Source organism: Porites lutea, chromosome 5 (assembly GCF_958299795.1).
Source record: "Porites lutea chromosome 5, jaPorLute2.1, whole genome shotgun sequence".
In the NCBI taxonomy this organism is placed as follows: Eukaryota; Metazoa; Cnidaria; class Anthozoa; order Scleractinia; family Poritidae; genus Porites; species Porites lutea.
The window spans coordinates 5787329-5805667 of record NC_133205.1 but is presented as its reverse complement, the minus strand read 5'-3'; the positions used below and the strand labels follow the sequence as shown (position 1 = coordinate 5805667).

Genomic DNA, 18339 nt, shown 5'->3' with positions numbered 1-18339 from the left:
GACAGTGATGTGTAGTGATGGATAGTGATGGGTAGTGATGTGTAGTGATGGGTAGTGATGGATAGTGGTGTGTATTCATGGGTAGTGATGGATAGTGATGTGTAATGAGGGACAGTGATGTGTAGTGATGGATAGTGATGGGTAGTGATGTGTAATGATGGATAGTGATGGGTAGTGATGGACAGTGATGTGTAGTGATGGATAGTGATGGGTAGTGATGGATAGTGATGTGTAATGATGGATAGTGATGTGTAGTGATGTGTAGTGATGGATAGTGGTGGGTAGTGATGCGTAATGATGGATAATGATGGGTAGTGATGGAGAGTGATGGGTAGTGATGTGTAGTGATGGGTAGTGATGGATAGTGATGGGTAGTGATGTGTAATGATGGATAGTGATGGGTAGTGATGGACAGTGATGTGTAGTGATGCACAGTGATGTGTAGTGATGGATAGGGATGGGTAGTGATGGATAGTGATGGATAGTGATGTGTAATGATGTATAGTGATGTGTAGTGATGGATAGTGATGGGTAGTGATGGGTAATAATGGGTAGTGATGGATAGTGATGTGTAATGATGTGTAATGATAGATAGTGATGGATAGTGATGGGTAGTGATGTGTAGTGATGTGTAGTGATGGATAGTGATGGGTAGTGATGTGTAGTGATGTGTAGTGATGGACAGTGATGGATAGTGATGTGTAGTGATGTGTAGTGATAGACAGTGATGTGTAGTGATGGATAGTGATGGGTAGTGATGTGTAGTGATGTGTAGTGATGGATAGTGATGGGTAGTGATGTGTAGTGATGTGTGGTGATGTTTAGTGATGGGCAGTGATGGATAGTGATGTGTAGTGAAGTGTAGTGATAGACAGTGATGTGTAGTGATGGATAGAGATGGGTAGTGATGGATAGTGATGGGTAGTGATGGACAGTGACGTGTAGTGATGGATAGTGATGGGTAGTGATGGACAGTGATGTGTAGTGATGGATAGTGATGGATACTGATGGACAGTGATGTGTAGCGATGGATAGTGATGGCTAGTGATGTGTAGTGATGGGTAGTTATGGGTAGTGATGGATAGTGATGGATAGTGATGTGTAGTGATGGATAGTGATGGATAGTGATGTGTAATGATGGATAGTGATGGACAGTGATGGATAGTGATGTGTAATGATGGGTGGTGATGTGTAGTGATGGACAGTGGTGGGTAGTGATGTGTAGTGATGGGTAGTTATGGGTAGTGATGGATAGTGATGGGTAGTGATGTGTAGTGATGGGTAGTGATGTGTAGTGATGGATAGTGATGGGTAGTGATGGATAGTGATGGATAGTGATGTGTAATGATGTATAGTGATGGGTAGTGATGGGTAGTGATGGATAGTGATGGATAGTGATGTGTAATGCTGGATAGTGATGGGTAGTGATGTGTAGTGATGGGTAGTGATGTGTAGTGATGGATAGTGATGGGTAGTGATGGATAGTGATGTGTAGTGATGGATAATGATGTGTAATGATGGATAGTGATGGGTAGTGATGGATAGTGATGTGTAGTGATGGGTAGCAATGTGTAGTGATGGATAGTGATGGGTAGTGATGGATAGTGATGTGTAGTGATGGATAGTGATGTGTAGTGATGGGTAGCAATGTGTAATGATGGATAGTGATGGGTAGTGATGGATAGTGATGTGTAGTGATGGGTAGCAATGTGTAGTGATGGGTAGCAATGTGTAGTGATGGGTAGCAATGTGTAGTGATGGGTAGCAATGTGTAGTGATGGGTAGTGATCTGTAGTAATATGTAGTGATGTGTAGTGCTGTGTAGTGATATGTAGTGATGTGTAGTGATGGACAGTGATAGGTGGTGATGGACAGTGATAGGTGGTGATGGGTAGTGATGCATAGTTATGTTGAGTGACACATAGTTACCTGTTACATGAAGATATTTTAGTCGGATTTTTTGTATTCGTGTAGGAGAACACGGATTTATTACCAAAGGTCGTGTCACATGTGCACTGAAACAGAAAGCCCTGTTGAAGACGCAAAATTCCCGTCTACGAAGACACATTTTAACGATATTTCTTGTTCTTACAGCTTATACAGCTTGAAGCCGGTGTCAGGAAAATAAACAAATTAAATTGGTTTAGAAAAATAATGCGGAGAAAACGCCGACCAAAACGTTCTGTGCAAAATTGTTGCGCATTTTCCTAAAAATTTAAAATAAAGGGCAATTTTCGGGTGCATGCGATTTTGTGAGATGTTATTTGTTGCAACGGTCAATAGTAAACTAAAAGATTAACGAAAATAGTGGCTCGAAATCATGTTGTCTCCAAACCTCTTGGGCGAGCCAACTGGGCGATGAAACCTGACTGTTTTTGACAAGAACACACAAATAAACAGACTTCTAGTGGAATAATTTATTCATCAGCAAATACAAATATTCCTGCATTTATTCCCTAATATCCCTCAAGTTCACCAACCAAACTTTTTCAATCCATTCATATACCTTTTTTATAATCATTTTTAATTCTTTTCATAAAAATCAGAAATTCAGACAGCTAAAGGTAGTGATCTGCATGAAAGAACGCCAGGTACTCGATGGCAGTCGCGCAAGCAAGGCTTCACGTCGAACTTTTCATGAGACGAACCAGCCTAGTCCCTAGGAGTTCTCAGCTCGGTCAATCCTGGACTTTACCGTGAGCTGTGACGTCACCGAGAGAGACTTTTCTTAAAATTGCTTCTTGGTCTGATTCAATTGATTGGTTCGGCGCATCCTAAGCTCTACGAGTGACGCAAAAGACGATCCTAACTTAATTTAGGAAGATCCCAAATTAGAGTTTGGTTCGCCTCATGAACAGTTCGACTTTTGGCCTAAGCCTAAGTGTGGCTTTTAACGAGGCGCGAAGCTCGTCATTTAAACTTACCAGCTGACCGTGAGTCACAACGATTGATGGACGTTTTGTAATTGCTTCAAATGAACTAAACCAAACGTTTTTTCTTGTATTTTTCTTGTGGTTCGTCATGGTTGACGGTTCAGTTTGCAGGCTTAAATGAACTTGCTATGTCCCTGCGTCACGCCTCAAGAAATTAAATAAATCGACCCCCTGTCTTAAATTCCTGAGCATTGTTGGCAAGCATAAGTAAAGAGAGTTTATCACTTTATAGAGTGTTTTAAAAAGAAGACTTAAAAGCCCGTAGGAAAGCTCTATACTCCAGGGCTTGTTGGTGGTTTTAAGAGAAGGTTCCCTTGTCGTCCCTGCTCCCACTCAACGAATAAAAAGGTTTCCTCGTAAGCTAAAAACAAAATTGAATAGTTCCTTCCATTCTTAGGTTAAAAAAACCACTTGAAAGGTGAATTTGTAAGACGAAGCAGTAAGAACCCGAACCCCCTTTAAACCTAAACTTCCTGTGGAATTAATTTTAGAGCTGTTTGATTACTACAATTGTCCTATGTTTGAATTCCGTTCGGAAGCCAAGGGTACTGTAAATAGGGGTATGTCAGGTGTCCTTTTCTGAATCTTCTGTAGTTTCTGAACTTTAGCGTTGGGCTGATAGCATACTGAAAGTAGTAGTAGTAAAATCGCACGCGTTTCCTCGCCTCAGGATCTGAAAGCTCATCATAATAATCAAATAGGGTATCATAATGGTATGCCCCGACATTCATGGCCACCTCAACTTGTGCCTGAAAGGAGTGAGAAAAAAATAATTAGAAGGATGATAAGGAAAAACAATCGGTGGAAGAAAGAAAAGGACTTATATTTAAAAGCCTAGAATTCGACAGTCATCCGACAACATGCAGCGAGTTGGGCAACACTCCCTCATGCACCCAACACCCTCATGAGCATTTGTTGGAAAAAGACGCAATACAACAATTTATTATCGGCGACAGAGTAATTTCTCTTTTTCCAAATTAAATACCAACTTCGTGAGCGCTCAATAGTAAATATGGAGCAGCCATGTGGTCGACAGATTAGTCTCGCATTTTTTGTCTGTGACATGACCACACTGGCCTGAAAACGAAATTTACATCTACAGGAACACCAGTCTCCAAGGTTCTATTTGAAAAAAAAAAAAAGCAGTGGTTTTTGTTTCTTAAAAAGACAAGGATTATAACATGTAAGGTAAAACGAGCGCTCTGATGGGTCATTATCAGTGACTAGTGCACGATTTACCTATTTTTGTAAGCTGACCAAAGTTCAGCTAAACGCCATAATTAAGCTCAAACGTACACAAAGCTTTTATTGAAAAATTACAAGCACTTCTGCACTATAACTCGATAAATTATTATAATAATAATCATCATGAAATTTATGATTAAATAAATTTATGAAATGAATAAGTCAATAAATAATTATTGACTCATGAAGACTTTAAAACACTTACTGAAGATATGTCACTACTTGGTAAATTCAGGATGGAAAAGTCTCCTGGTGGAACGCGAGTATCATTAAAAATCTTGGTGGGTAAAAGAGGCGTGAAAGCTCCATAGTCACTCACAGGGTAGTTCACGGTGGCGTGTTTTACGCTCAGTAACCATAGCAACCTTGTTACCATGTCGACGACTTCGATCCTTTCACTTAAAACAGAAGGAAAGTCTTTTACCTGGCGACAGAAGAGTTGGAAACACTTTTTATCTGGTCAGGTTTGGTTGTTTTGCATCGTGCGTTCTGCTATTATGTTGTGAACATAATATGACAGATCTATCTTAACTTTTGAGTTTAGTTTTTGTTTCATTAAGTCTTGTTTTTGTCCACGTACTGTTTTCCTGTTTTGATCTTTTGTTTTTACTTGTATTTGAAGTTATGCTTCGCTCGCAAATTTACTTATTGCCATATTAGGAATGTTACAGGTGGTTGTGTTTGTGGTCTTAGAGCTGACCTTCGTTATTTGGTACTTATCAGTTGCGGCTGTGCGTAGGCTAGTCTATTCCCTGACAATAGCAAACCTGTTGCAGTGTTAGCGATAAGAAATACAATAGAAACTCTTCCGGTCAGCTAACCCAAATATGTCCAGCTTTGGCTATAAAAACCGCTACTACAGGGGCGGATCCAGGATTTTTTTTAGGAGGGGGTGCACTCGTCTCTTGCTCTACTTTAACACCAATAAACCACATAGTTTTTTTTTGCAGAATACCAGGCCAGTTGTATTAGAAAACCGCAGGTCATCTCGGGGGGGAGGGGGGTGCGCACCCCCTGCACCCTCCCCCTAGATCCGCCCCTGTACTATACTTGAACTAGTTAATAGAGAAGAGTAGGAAAAGTAGAGTAGAAGTAGAGTAAGCAGAAGTTGTAAGAAGATTAAGAGGAATAAAGGCCAAGATGTAAATCAGATTCCTGGTACCTCATCGTGTAGCGAGCGAGTTGCTCGAACACACCCCCACAATTATATATTTTACTGCAAATACGGTCACTTCGTAAGGCAGCCCTACTGTCCCATAATTAGGTGCTTTTGCGACAAGAAGACACTAAAGCGTCCGTGGTCATAAAAGAGGAAGTAAGGGAAGACGAATTAGGTACTTTTATGCCCTTTAAATACACGTTTTACATCCGGGTTATACATTGTAAATCAAAGACATGATATATGGAGTGCCACTCCCTGACATTATACCATAATATTTGTACTGAAAGAAGGAAAGAAAGAAAGAAAGAAGAATTATTTGAGCCAAGAAAGGATATTCCTGTTTGTCTAGCCAGCTCACCTCACGTTGCTAAAGTTGATCCCGACAATGGAAGCTGACCCCTGACCAACCAGAATTTCAGGCGCGCTTCCGTTTGATATAAAAAATTATACATATGGGCGATTAATGAAAAATTGAAAGCAATAGTACGTGTGCACCACGGCATTCTCCATACCTGTCCACTTCCACCGTCGGGGCCAGTGCCGTCGATGGACAACTCATTTACAAAGGCCTGCAGCTCTTTATCGTCCCTCACGTCTTTGTCGCGACGATAGTACCTAAAGAAGAAAGCAGGTGTTCTTTAAAAAGTTTCCAAAATTTTGGAATAGCACTATATTCAGAAAAGAACATTTGCTATATCGGATCATCGTCACAGACATCTTTCAAGACTATCCAGGCTATCGGAGTGGACTGAAGATTCGAAGAATTTGCTCAAGGACTAGTCATTTACTGGACTGAGTGTTGATGGCTTTAATATATATTGACGTAGTAATTATAAAGTTGGTTTGAAAGCAATACGAGGCATAAAAATACGGAGTGGATAAGTAAAAAAGGAAAAGGGGAAGTGAGATACGGTTATCTGATTTTATCAACTGAGTCAATAAGTCAATTTACTAAAGTATAAGGTCTGAAAAAATGACTTTCGCGCGCTAGCGCTAGCCCTTTGTCAGAGTAAATCCATCAGAAGAGCTAGTATGGCCCTGTAAACGTCAACCTTTCAATCTTATCACGGTTCGCCCCTGCAAAGTAATCCAGTCTTGGAATGTGGATTCCACGCTCTGGATTCAGGATTCCAGGTACTGGATTCGAGATTTCTTGTCAGTGGAACTTGGATTCTGGACTCCAATCGTTAGGGGGATTCCGGATTCCTTGTGCTGAATTACGGATTCCAAAGCCCTGGATTCCGGATTCTACAAGCACACGGGGCAACACGGTGGTAAACTGAGTTTGCTAACTCATTTGATGAAACCAACTTCTTGTAAAAACTAACCATAATTGAATTGCAATAGTGTTGGGACTCTAGCTATGACTCGATTGATAAGTTTCAAAAAATCAAAACTCCAATCGAGCAGTGAAGAAAAATGAACAGAATGAAAAAATGCTCATGTGATTACGTGCTCACGTAGTCCTCTACCATCCTCCTTATAACCAGCAAGAGTAGATCGCTGTCGTCACGGTACGGAAAATATGGCAGAAGTTCTTTGTCGTCTAGACCGCGGTTCTGTCAAAAACAACGACAAGACAAATAAAAATGAAACAGCTAGCCTCTAGCAAATTGCAAATTTCAAATTTCTGACTCATTGCTATTTCGGACACACCAATAACACAGACAGCAGTGAGCTGACTGTTTGTTTGTTCAACGATCGACTTAAAAAAACTCTCCTTATAAGGACTATAATCCCTTTTGAGTACGTAGGGACGTACGGAATACGGGAATACAGACACTATTTTAGCTCCAGAAAGCACAACTTTATCGTTTTAACTCTCGCTGTAACGGAAACCAATCGAGAGTGGGTAGTATATTAGTGACCGATTTGGCCACTATTTTGCAGGGAAATCTCATTAATTGGAATAGAAATACTTGATAGCTGATGACGTGATAACTTTTTGGCTAACTAGCGTTTGACTTAAAAACACAAAGCCGCGGCGTCATTATCAAAATTCTATTTTCCCGCCTCTTCCATTGTCCATTGCAGACAACAATTTATTCTAGCTCCCGTTCACTGATTCTTGCAACCGCAGGGCTTGCAACGACGCGCAAATCGTGCGAAGGCAAATTAGCACTTTCTAGCATTTTTTACATATTTATTTCCCTTTCCTTCTCCTTAGAAATTCAGCCATTTCGTTCTTCCTCAAACGTTTTTATTTTTCCTTCACCACCATCACCACAAACCACCACCTTCACACACTCAAAAAGGGTCTAACTGCACCTTACTATACTACTTGAGTGACATCTTTTAACAGCGGAAACAACCAAAAATATTTTGTCCATTTTTATGATCATATTTGTCTTTTTGGTTGAATTTATAATTCTTCAGTTTCACATCAGCCGACGTTCTGGTAAATAGAAAATAAAGAAAAAATACTTTTCCTCCCAAATGAAATTTTCTTACAAGAAACACCTCTAGCTCGCCGCTATAACGAATACACGATATTAAGATCAACCCGTGGTCACGTACCCTGCGAACGGCAGACGTTTCTCCTCGCTCATCGCCGCTGAGGAACGTTTCGCGAAACCTCCCTCAGCGGCGATGAGCGCGGAGAAACGTCTGCTGTTCGCACGCTTGCGGTCACGAGGGGTCCGCATTCAGTAACAGACGAAGTTGAGTGTGTTTTACCTGGATATCAAGACGGAAATCTGTATCATTCCAACTCAAAGTTTTGTAACCACGTTGTAACAGTAACACAGTTCCTGCTGCCCCCATGGCTGTTAGCTGATCCATGTAGCCGCCCTTCATGACTAACGATGGGGATCCAATTGTGTTCGTAGCGATGACACCTCTACAGTGATATTTTAGAAGTTCGTGAAGTGGATGCTGGGAAGAGAGGTGGCGATAAAGAACCACGCAGAAGGGCTCGACAAAAAGATGGATCTGAAGATTAATTAAAAGGGACGGTTATGGAAGTGCTCTATGAGAAAAAATTGTAAGAAGATTAAGAACTGAGAAGAAGAACAAAAAACTGAAGAAGAAGAAGAAGAAGAAGAAGAAGAAGAAGAAGAAGAAGAAGAAGAAGAAGAAGAAGAAGAAGAAGAAGAAGGAGAAGAAAGATACGAAAGTGGTACCAGCAATTGCTTGAAAAATAGCCTGTGAATGTAGACGTCTCTTCCCGCTCGTCCCCGCTTTTAAGACGTCTCGCGAAACGTCCCAAACTGCGATGAACTAGGAGAAATGGCTCTATTCGCCGGCTATTTGTAAATCGGCGAAGACGAATCGAACGAAGCTGCTAGAAATCAGATTATCTACCTTTAAATCCTCTATTTGCACGGAAACTGTAATTTTATAGAGGAAGGCCCCCATCAAACATTGCACAAAGCAGCAGTCCCTATAAGGGAGAAACCGATAGCGTAAGATAAGTTCTTTTTTTTACATAAATAATTGCTTGCCTTGAGGAGATGTTCTACCATTTGGCTGTGTGCGTAATCTGTTGCTTGGACAACCATCTTGGCCAGCATCCATGAGTCTCCATCCATTGGCGAGTATACAGGAGAATCTATTTACAGTGATGGAAACTGAAATGTTTAATTGCACAACTTTCGAGACAAACAAATTTCTAAACTGTGTAAGATCTAGGGTAGGTACTCCCCTCCCTATAATTCTGGGCCAAACCGAGGCCCATCCGGCCGAGAAAAAGTTATTTCCGAGTTTTCTACCTCGCTCCCTCCCTCATCTTAGAACTCTCACGGTCTGTCTGGATAGGCTGTCCTCTCTTAACATTAGGTTCTAAATCCGCTTCTGCCGCGTACAGGCGTTTAGAAAATGTGGCGTGAAGTTAGAGGGATCACCCTTCGCTGTCTTTCATCCTCATATCTCTTTGTGCTGTCCTCCACTATCTGAACGCCTGAAACAGGCTGCCTACAGTCTGGCGACCAGCAAAGGAGCTTGACAAAAACCTTGTTTGCGTTTTTAAACGGGACAGAAGGGTCTTGCAGAAATCATGTTACCACCTGCAGTCATTTGATTACCAAGTTCCTGTGACCTCGAATACATTTTTACCAGTTGTTGAGTAAATTCGTTCAAATTCAGTCCAAAACACTTAAACTGACTATACCTGGTTTATAATCGATTTGAATGGCTGCAGGGCGAAGACGTCTGTCCAATCCGTCGGATTTTATGGCGAAAAGCGCCACGGGCGATTTTGAAGGCCACAATGTGCGATTGGCATTCTGATCAACCGATTCTGGAAAAGATACCATGTTGTCGAAAACCTCGTATCTGAGTACGTAAACATTGCCGTTTCTTATTTCCTAGGGATAAATCAGAATAATAACAATAAGTATTAGTTTATGCCTTTCAAGGTATACTCAACAGGATGATATATACGTTGTAATCTCAGCCAACTGGACAAAAAGCTTGAACCTCTTCTACGAAGTACACGTGAGTCAGTCAAAAAAAAAAACGTTTTGACTGAAACATAACAAAACTGTCATTTTGTGAACGAAAAATATTCCAGCTAAAAATGGACTGATTGATGACAGTATTGCTCATCTTTAATGTTCCCACCTGTGTGTTGTTCAAAGTTGAAAAATTCCTACTCTAAGTAGACAGATACTGTGAAACCCCTCTGCTGCCGGGTTGCATTGGTTCCTCTGGGGATCCCTGTTCCCTAACCGCCAGAGCCTCCGGCTCCACGCAAGTGCCGTCTACTTCCTTAAGTTTCCTTCCACTTAAAATCAAATAGAAAACAGTAGATTATACTTAACCTCAGCAAGTGGTTCATTGCTATCTGTAGCATTCTGGATAGCAGTTTCCCATTTGTAGTTCGGGTTGAGAGTTTGGCTTAACTCGGACCATTTTAGCCCCACGTCCTCTAAAAAGGTGGAGTGAAGAAAATGTCATCAATACTCAACCAGAGAAAATCTCACAAAACGAGCCACACCTTAGTGCATGAGCAAAAGTTAGAATTACATGCGCGTACCGACAATAACCTTTTACAGGTTCATCTATAATTTCAATCATGAGCAACGATAACAACAACGATATTTGTGCACAACGTTGCGTGATGACACAAGGAACGACTGCGTAGAAGCCTAGGTGATTACTGTTAACTAACCTGAGTCTTCTGTCACCCTGCGAAGCACCATGGGATTACATCCACTTAGTCTCTGTTCAGCAAAGATGTCGTCATCTGGCCAGTCATTGAGTAAATCTCTAAAGGGTTCTACATTTGACGCGAAGCGATAGAAGCCAGAACTACCCTGGATATAGATTGGACGTGTTGAATTGAGATAGAATCAAATTTTAAAAATTACAATAATTTCCATAGATACAGCGAAATGAAACAAGCGAGCAAACAAATTCATTAAAGATAATAACGATAATAATGATTATGATGATGATGATGATGATGATGATGATGATGATGATGATGATGAAAATAACAACAATAATTTAGACCCTAAAACGGAACCGATTAATCATCAGTATTAACTACTCTAAACAGTTTGGCAATACTGTGCATGAACAATTGTTAGACACGATCAATCTACAGTATCCAGCTCGGTTGGGTCTATATTCATTTGGCCACCAAACTGAGTTTCTGCCAGAAATGGTTGAGCTGAACCGAAGGAGTGGAAGAAAGGGAAACTCTAATTGAAATGCGCAATTATGGTTAGCATCTCCATGTGATTGCAGAATTTTACACTATCGGTACCTAAATGTTTCTTTCACTTTGGGTATAGGTGCACAATGTACTTTAACAAAGGCGGCGTTTAATCCTTTAAACACCAATATCAACGTAAATATTCTTCAGACTGATCGCCACTCAAATCCTTAGAAAATTAGTCAAGAGAATTTGATACACGATCGTAAGTGATCATTTCATTACTTCTCGATATTTTTCCCTTGATTGTGTATTGATGTTGTTAAGAGAAAATATATGTTGATTATTCCTGGGGGACTCGAGGGATTACGTTAAAATATGCAAACAACGTTAACCTCACTTACATTACTGCCTATATTCCTCCTGAATTCGTTAAACATATCCTCGTACTCCTCGAACCCAGTTATTTCTGCAGGATGTTTTGCTCTCCACTCGGCCGCAAAACCTTTGTTTTTAAGAAGCATGGACCCATAACCGAGAAAATAATTCTTCGCAAAGTCATCTTGAAGGAAGTAAGCCTTGAGCTGGTTAATGGTCATATTCACCAGAGGCATGGGTAGCGGTGGGCGTGGTGCAAGCTGAAATATGCGTCTCTGTTCGACAAGACCGTTTTCCCTTAGAACTTTACAGTCTGCTGAGGATTTCTGTGGTAGCTTTACAGGGCATTTGGCTGAATCTGCTAAAACGAATGAAGCTGTTTAGCTGCGAACGTAGACACATTTCAGGTTGTTGCTCTTTTCTGGAGCTTAGACGATGTTTTACTAACATTGGGAAATTAAGACAGATTTGCCGCACCATTCAGCATTGTCCGAGAGGAGGTTGTAAGGTACTAGACAAAAATGGATCCTCGATATAACGAACACTCCTTTATTGCAGAGAACGCGGTGTAACTAATGATATTTTTCACCCAAATGATATTAACTATCACAACCCAAAAAACATTAGTTACATTTCACTAATTACATTACTTTACATTGCATTGCGTTCTATTACAACATTACATTACATCACTTTACATTACATTCAGTATTCACTCACGCAGGTCATGTAGAGTCAGTAAAACTTTGACGATGAACCTAAAACTGTTATCAATTGTTTGAGGTAACTCTTTGTAGAACTGCGGAAAGGAGGTGCAAGCACCTTTAACAAGCCAAGTTACTCCGACCCAGAGTTACTAGAATCGAATTATTGGAATCTAAAATTCAAATATCGTAAAAGTCACTTAAGAGTCAAGATCACTTCTGTATCCATACCCTTGTTTCCTGCCTTCTTTGAACTTCTCTTCTCTTTGCTCTTTTCATTGACACTGTTGTTAATTGAAAAATTCAACAAGAGTGATCCTCTATTAACAAAGGTATTTGTCTCCCATGGAAGGTAATCCGGATTGCGGAATCAGTGAAAGTGTTTTCTAATGGAATCCGGAATCCCGGGCTTTGGAATCTGGAATTAGGCTGAAGAATCCTGAATCCCGCTAACGATTGGAATGAATCCGGAATCCAAATTCTACTGACAAAAAGTCCAGTTCAGGAGCCGATCCGCTCCTGTCCAGATCCAGTACCTGGGATTAGGAATCCACAGCTTGGAATCCAGAGTCCAAGTTCCCCTGACAAAGACTGGAATCCAGTACCTGGAATCCGAAATCCACAGCGTGGAATCGAGAATCCAAGACTGTCTTGGGTTTGTCTGTGTGACCTTGCACGGGGCGATATCAGTAAGTCTGTTAATGTACGTTCTTGTTCTTGGTGGCTTCAGAAGGTTTTTGATTCAATAGACAACTGAGACAATAGTTATGGCTCAGGTTATATTTTACACTTTCGTACGTAAAGGATAGCTACAAAATAAAGTTTAGGGGAGAGGGGATCGACAGATGGAAAGGGCGGGTGGGGAGACTTAAAAAACAATGGATTTACGCCATTAAAAGGAACTGTATTTCAAAGATTCTCCTCAATTGACCTCTTTCCTGTGTCATTTATATCGCCCTAGGGGTTTTTACATGTCAAAATAATTCATAAGGTTGCCTACCTTTTCCCGAATATCATGTCTCCAGTCAGAAGCAACAAGGTTATTAAAGAAACCCACATGGTTAAGATTCAACTTAAGACAATGATGGTCGTTCTAATTGGCTATACAAGAGAAAAGAAAAGAATGTAAGTGATAAAAATAGCATTTGAATCTAGTTTTGTTAACACAATTTCGTCCTCACGATGAACATGACGAGGTATGAAATGACCAAAATCAAGTTCATTACATTTATATTTCGACATTTGACATCTTATTTCTCCATCAGAATTACTACGGCGAGGTCCAAAGTGAAGAAAATTAACTTCACTGTGACCCATCCGTGAAATTAAATTCACGACATTTATATGTCAAGACTTGACATCCTATTTCGCCATCAGAATTGCTACGACGAGGTCTAAAAATGACCAAAGTCGACTTCACTGTGAACCATATTTCACACTTTGCTTATGAACCTTTCCTTCTGCCTTCACACGATTTTGTCTCCTTCACACGACCTTTTCTAGCGGTTATGTTGTTTTCACGGTTTGAAGCAAAAATCGAGAACGGAAAATACCACTGACGGAGGACAAATGGTGAGCATTATTCCGACGAGATCGAAGGGAGGGGGTTGTCCAATTATGCTTTGCTGAGGAGGCTGGACTTTTCTTTTCGCAGGAAAAACCCTGTGTTTTCTAGGATAATAATTACAATGATGTTGATGATGATAATGATGATGATGATGAGAATGATATATCAGGGACAAGGGCTAAATAATTTTGCAGAGCAACTGGTCTAATTGATGTACTGAACAAATACGAAATATCACAACACTGTACAAAACAGAACGGAATTATTTACAGTTTTCAGTTCACAATTTACATTCAATGTACAATATTTACATTTCTATCGACAATATTTTGATTCCACTTGTCCCTTTTTAGTCCTTTCTAAAAGGTGGCAGTAAGCTTTCATTAGCTCCTAGTTCATATAGCACGATATTCACTGATATTCCGTCATCAGTTAGAAAGAACCGAAGAGACTTACCTACCTGCGAAAGCTCGTGTGGAAATTGAATTCTTCGAAACGGTTACCGTAAAGATAGGTGGGCTCTTCGCGCTTTCTTGAGTGTGAAGAAGGACTGACAGAGAATCTGTGTAGGAAAAACAGCTAACATAGCATGTTTCGCGTAGTCTATGTTTGCATCTCTGGAGTTACTAGGAAACCGAACCTTTTCAGCAAATTCGCATTCAGACTTCCAACCGTGTCTAACAGAAAAATTATGACAAATATTGGTCAAATAATTAAGCTGCCAATTTGTTGACCTATCATGAGACAATCTTTTCTTGTTTAAAGTTTGACTGATATGAAAATGCTTCCAACAAGAGCAATCAAATATCTTATTTGTTTCATTTGCTTTATTATCATTTTTGCCATACAAACAAAATATAAAAATGTAAAAAAAGATGAGGTAAGAGAGCCCAAGGAAGCCAATAAGGCTTGTGAATAGGAGTCCACCTTTTTAAATTATGTCATCTAATTAATAAATAAAATACTGACATCGGCAAGACAATTTACCCTAATAGGAAAGTGAAAATAAAGCCACGAAACGAATCGAAGCAAAGACTGCTGGAAAAGAATTTTTGAAAAACGAACGAAATAAATCTAGGGGAAAGAGGAAAATGACGAGAGCTATGACATACTGGAACTGAAGAAGACTACATGTACTTGCCAGACTCAAAAACCGGCTTTACGTTTAGGAGGCCAAAATTATCCAAAGTCTCTCTTAAAGGATAATTATTACAGAGTTCCCGTCTAGAAAGTGTTAGCCAGCCATTGCTAAAACCCAATATCCAGGGCCCGGTTCCTGAAAGGCCGATAGCACTAATCCAGGATTAAAATTTTGGGCCGTTTTTGTAATTAACCTTCTTATGTCTTGCTTATAGAGTAACATTTTGTGTTATCATTATTGTATCTCAGAGTGAAGGCTCAACAGTATCTTTTTAGCACCATTTGCACTTATGTTCTTAGACAAGGAAACCTTGCTTAAAATTTGGCTTAATCTTGGGTTAAAGGTAACCATCTTTCGAGGAGCCGGGCCGGCCCTGGCTGTTAACGATGCATTTTGGCCGGTTTACTGTCGTCGACAAGCTGAGCATGCACCAAGCCGGACATGATGGTCGAAGATTTTACCATTCAAAAAGGATGAGGATGGCGTTGAGTTCTTCTCGAAGGCCGCAGACAAGACGAGGACGTCTACGAGTGAAACCTTGGTTAGCTGCTCCAGGGTGCTCGCTCAGTACGGTCGATACGAGGTCCTGTTACATAGTTTAAGCAATACTGTCTGGCGAACCTCTTGGTACGGACACCTCTCTATTACGGACAATTTCCAATGTCTCGACAAAATTCTCATATATTTTCTTAAAAAAAAAACCTATAATACGGACTCTGTCTAATACGGACAACGGACACTAAATCTCGGGCCCCAGAGAGTAAATTCATATAAACTTACACTGGACTGCGGTGATCAGGTGAATCCCAAGTCCCGATCAGTTGAATCTGCAGAGGGTGAATCCCGTCTGGCTGATGAGCTATACAAGGTGATACAAAGCCCATCCAGTCGCTGTATACCAAACAAAGATTTGCGAAAGGTGTACAGAGGAACAAAACCGACTTTTTGAAGGCTTGAATAACTACGCAAGAGATAACATAAAGATCTTTTATATTACATTTTGTACTCGAGTTGCTGTTTACTGCACTTGCAAAATAGCGAAAGACGCTTTCAGAATTGAGCTCTAAGTTACAACTTTTTACATGCAGCATTGCGCGGTAGCTCGTTTCGTTTTAAAATAGTAATTTGTCTGTAGCTTAGATGTACATTGTTTTATGCTACTGAAAGACAGTGTCTTTGTACTGTGAATTAATAACTTTAAATGTAGATGACAAGTGTGTGAGCCTGGTTTTAGCTACAGGACGCTCAAAACTGTAAGTGGAGTCATAAAAGGGACGTCATCATAGTGACCTCTTTTATACGGACAACTCTCTAATACGGACAGCTTCGCTCTGTCCCTTCGGTGTCCGTATTAGACAGGTTCGACTGTACCTAGGCAGACGCCTATTAAAGACGTTTGAAGAAAAAAGGGTCATTGCAGACAATTAACAATATAATGAAAACAGTGAAAACAAACTCACGGCTAAAAGATCTTTGACCCGCATAAAAACTGCAGTATCAGAAGACCTTGTGAGGAAAATGAAAACCTCTGGTATTCCAAAATACCACCGGGTCACAACCGCTCCAAGCAAGGCTTAGGTGACTATCACTCTGGTGATAAAAACGACCAAGAAATTCACATTCGACCATCGCAGGCAAAGTTAGAGTCTTCTTTGAACTCACAAGTTGTCCATCTACTGTCATAAGTTCAAGCTTCCAGTCATATCTACATAAGCCATTGATTATAATGCGACGATTTACGCCTTAGGAAAACATTCTTTGCAATCCTATCGGTCTTAGCCAGAGAGAGTAAGCTGGCTTACTTGTGATTTCAGGAAATTTTTCTATTTTGATAACCTTTGGAAACATTCAAGACATTCGTGCCAATAAAACTTAATTGTACTCACACTCTTGTGGTCACCTGACTTACGGGAAATCCTAACCATCACTCAAAATTTCGCGAGTTTGAAAATTATAAAATCAATTAAACATAGCTTCGAGCCCCGAAACCGGCTCAATATTTGACGACCACTAGTTCATCGGTGTTTACTGTCTTGTGTTACCCTCATTAAATAAAGTTGCTACCTACCTACGACAAATTTGTGTTTATTAAAAAAACACGGAAGGAGTCTACTTACCTGTAATAGCTCTTGTGGAAATAGACTTCTAGGAAACGGTTATATATCGTTACGAAAAATGAACTCTTTGCATGTTTAAGTGTTTTCTCGTTTGCAGAAGTACTGACAGAGCGTTATGCTGGGAAAGACACGAATTGCTGGCATGTTCACTTCCTTTCTAATGTTGCCAGGAAACCAAACCCTTTCAGAAAAGTCGCATTCAGACTTCCAACAGAGTTCATTTTATAAACTTGACCAACTTGATGGTATATACCTATCTTGAGTCAGTATTTAAGGTTTTAATTTTGATTCTTATGAAAATACTTCAGACAGAGGCGAAGAAACACAAAAGTTGGTACTGATTGATACCAAGAGAGAATAATCTAGGTTTAGTCTTCCTGATGAGATACCGTTTCAGATATTCAAATCGATTTTAAGCGCGCGAGTTAAAAATTTTGTACAGGTATATTGCGCTTTTTTAAAGATACGGTGAATAAGTGTCAGCAAATGCTAGCCTGCGCATTCAAACCAGAGTTATTTCCGGTCGTCGCTCTTCTCTCCAACCGAAAAGTAACTTTTGGGTGGAGAGAAATGACGACCGGAAATACGGCTGAGCTCGCAAGCTAACGAGTCGTTCTCAGTCTCCGACGGCTGCGAAAAAATGGACCGCAAAGCCAAGCAAACCTGTCGCTCAAACTCAAGGCCTCCGTCTTTACTGATTTGCTATATTTTGAATTAAGGCTTTAGTCACGTCGTAAAGGCTAAAGGAGTTTCGTGCGATAGCAATACTAAAATTATAAAAAGCGCCTCGCCTCCGAATAGTTTTTCTTTTTTCGGTTTGCGCATGTTTTTAAATTGATCGTATAGATACTTGTTCGTTATAAATTTTTCAAATATTAGTCATATTATAAGGTTTCGTATGTTCATGTTTCAACTTTGCAGCAAACGACGCAAAAACAAAAGATAGCCTGCGCTTGCGCGCTGCAAGAGATGGGCTAACTCCTGGCCTTGGAGGAGAATGAGCAGTTCCGGGCCCAGCTCTCCGCGAATTAATTATACTCATGTAACGTTGTGGTGTCGGCTTTTGTTTTTATTGGCCTTAAGTAACTCTAGAACCATGACTGGGATTAAATATTCTCTTACAGATCAAAACTAGTGCCAATTTTTCCTGAAACAAATTTATCGCTCGGTTCCTAGCTCAGCTGATCTATTCACTTTTCGGGCAGGCAAATCAAGCTATTAAAATTTTTGCCCTTAATTACTGACTTACCCAGTCGATGGCGGAACCTTGCTGACGGATGCGTTTAAATTTGTGAGAAAAAGGCAAGACAATTTATAACGGCTGTTTACTAAAAGCTACGTTTTTTAAGTCAAAATATTGGCAATAACATTTTACCTTGAAAAATGTAACTTTTTTGAACGGGTGAAGTGGAAAAGAAATCATTTGAATGTTTGATTGAATCCGCTCTTTTCACAAGGTCGTTTATTTCGCAGTATTCCATTACACCAAATGA

The 18339-nt window shown here is 40.2% G+C and overlaps 1 protein-coding gene across 1 annotated transcript; it reads right to left on the bottom strand.

Moving 5' to 3' along the window:
* Positions 1–2448: 2448 nt before the first annotated feature.
* On the bottom strand, positions 2449–13123 carry LOC140938567 (polyunsaturated fatty acid 5-lipoxygenase-like). Its single transcript, XM_073388059.1, has 12 exons — positions 13022–13123; positions 12253–12305; positions 11344–11675; positions 10451–10595; positions 10101–10207; positions 9449–9644; positions 8784–8890; positions 8017–8271; positions 6793–6899; positions 5853–5955; positions 4384–4602; positions 2449–3682 (listed from the first exon to the last, which is right to left on the bottom strand). Exons 1-12 carry the CDS (start codon positions 13078–13080, stop codon positions 3449–3451), a joined length of 1917 nt encoding a protein of 638 aa, XP_073244160.1. The 5' UTR covers positions 13081–13123; the 3' UTR covers positions 2449–3448.
* Positions 13124–18339: the final 5216 nt, after the last annotated feature.

Bases quoted from the DNA above. Each gene is read 5' to 3' on its own strand.
- LOC140938567 (XM_073388059.1), bottom strand. From the start codon at position 13,080: ATGTGGGTTTCTTTAATAACCTTGTTGCTTCTGACTGGAGACATGATA. The intron at 12,306-13,021 runs GTAGGCAACCTT...AATTAACAACAG, and splicing joins GACATGATATTCGGGAAAAG to TGTCAATGAAAAGAGCAAAG. The intron at 11,676-12,252 runs GTATGGATACAG...TCGTTTTAGCAG, and splicing joins AAAGAAGGCAGGAAACAAGG to ATTCAGCCAAATGCCCTGTA.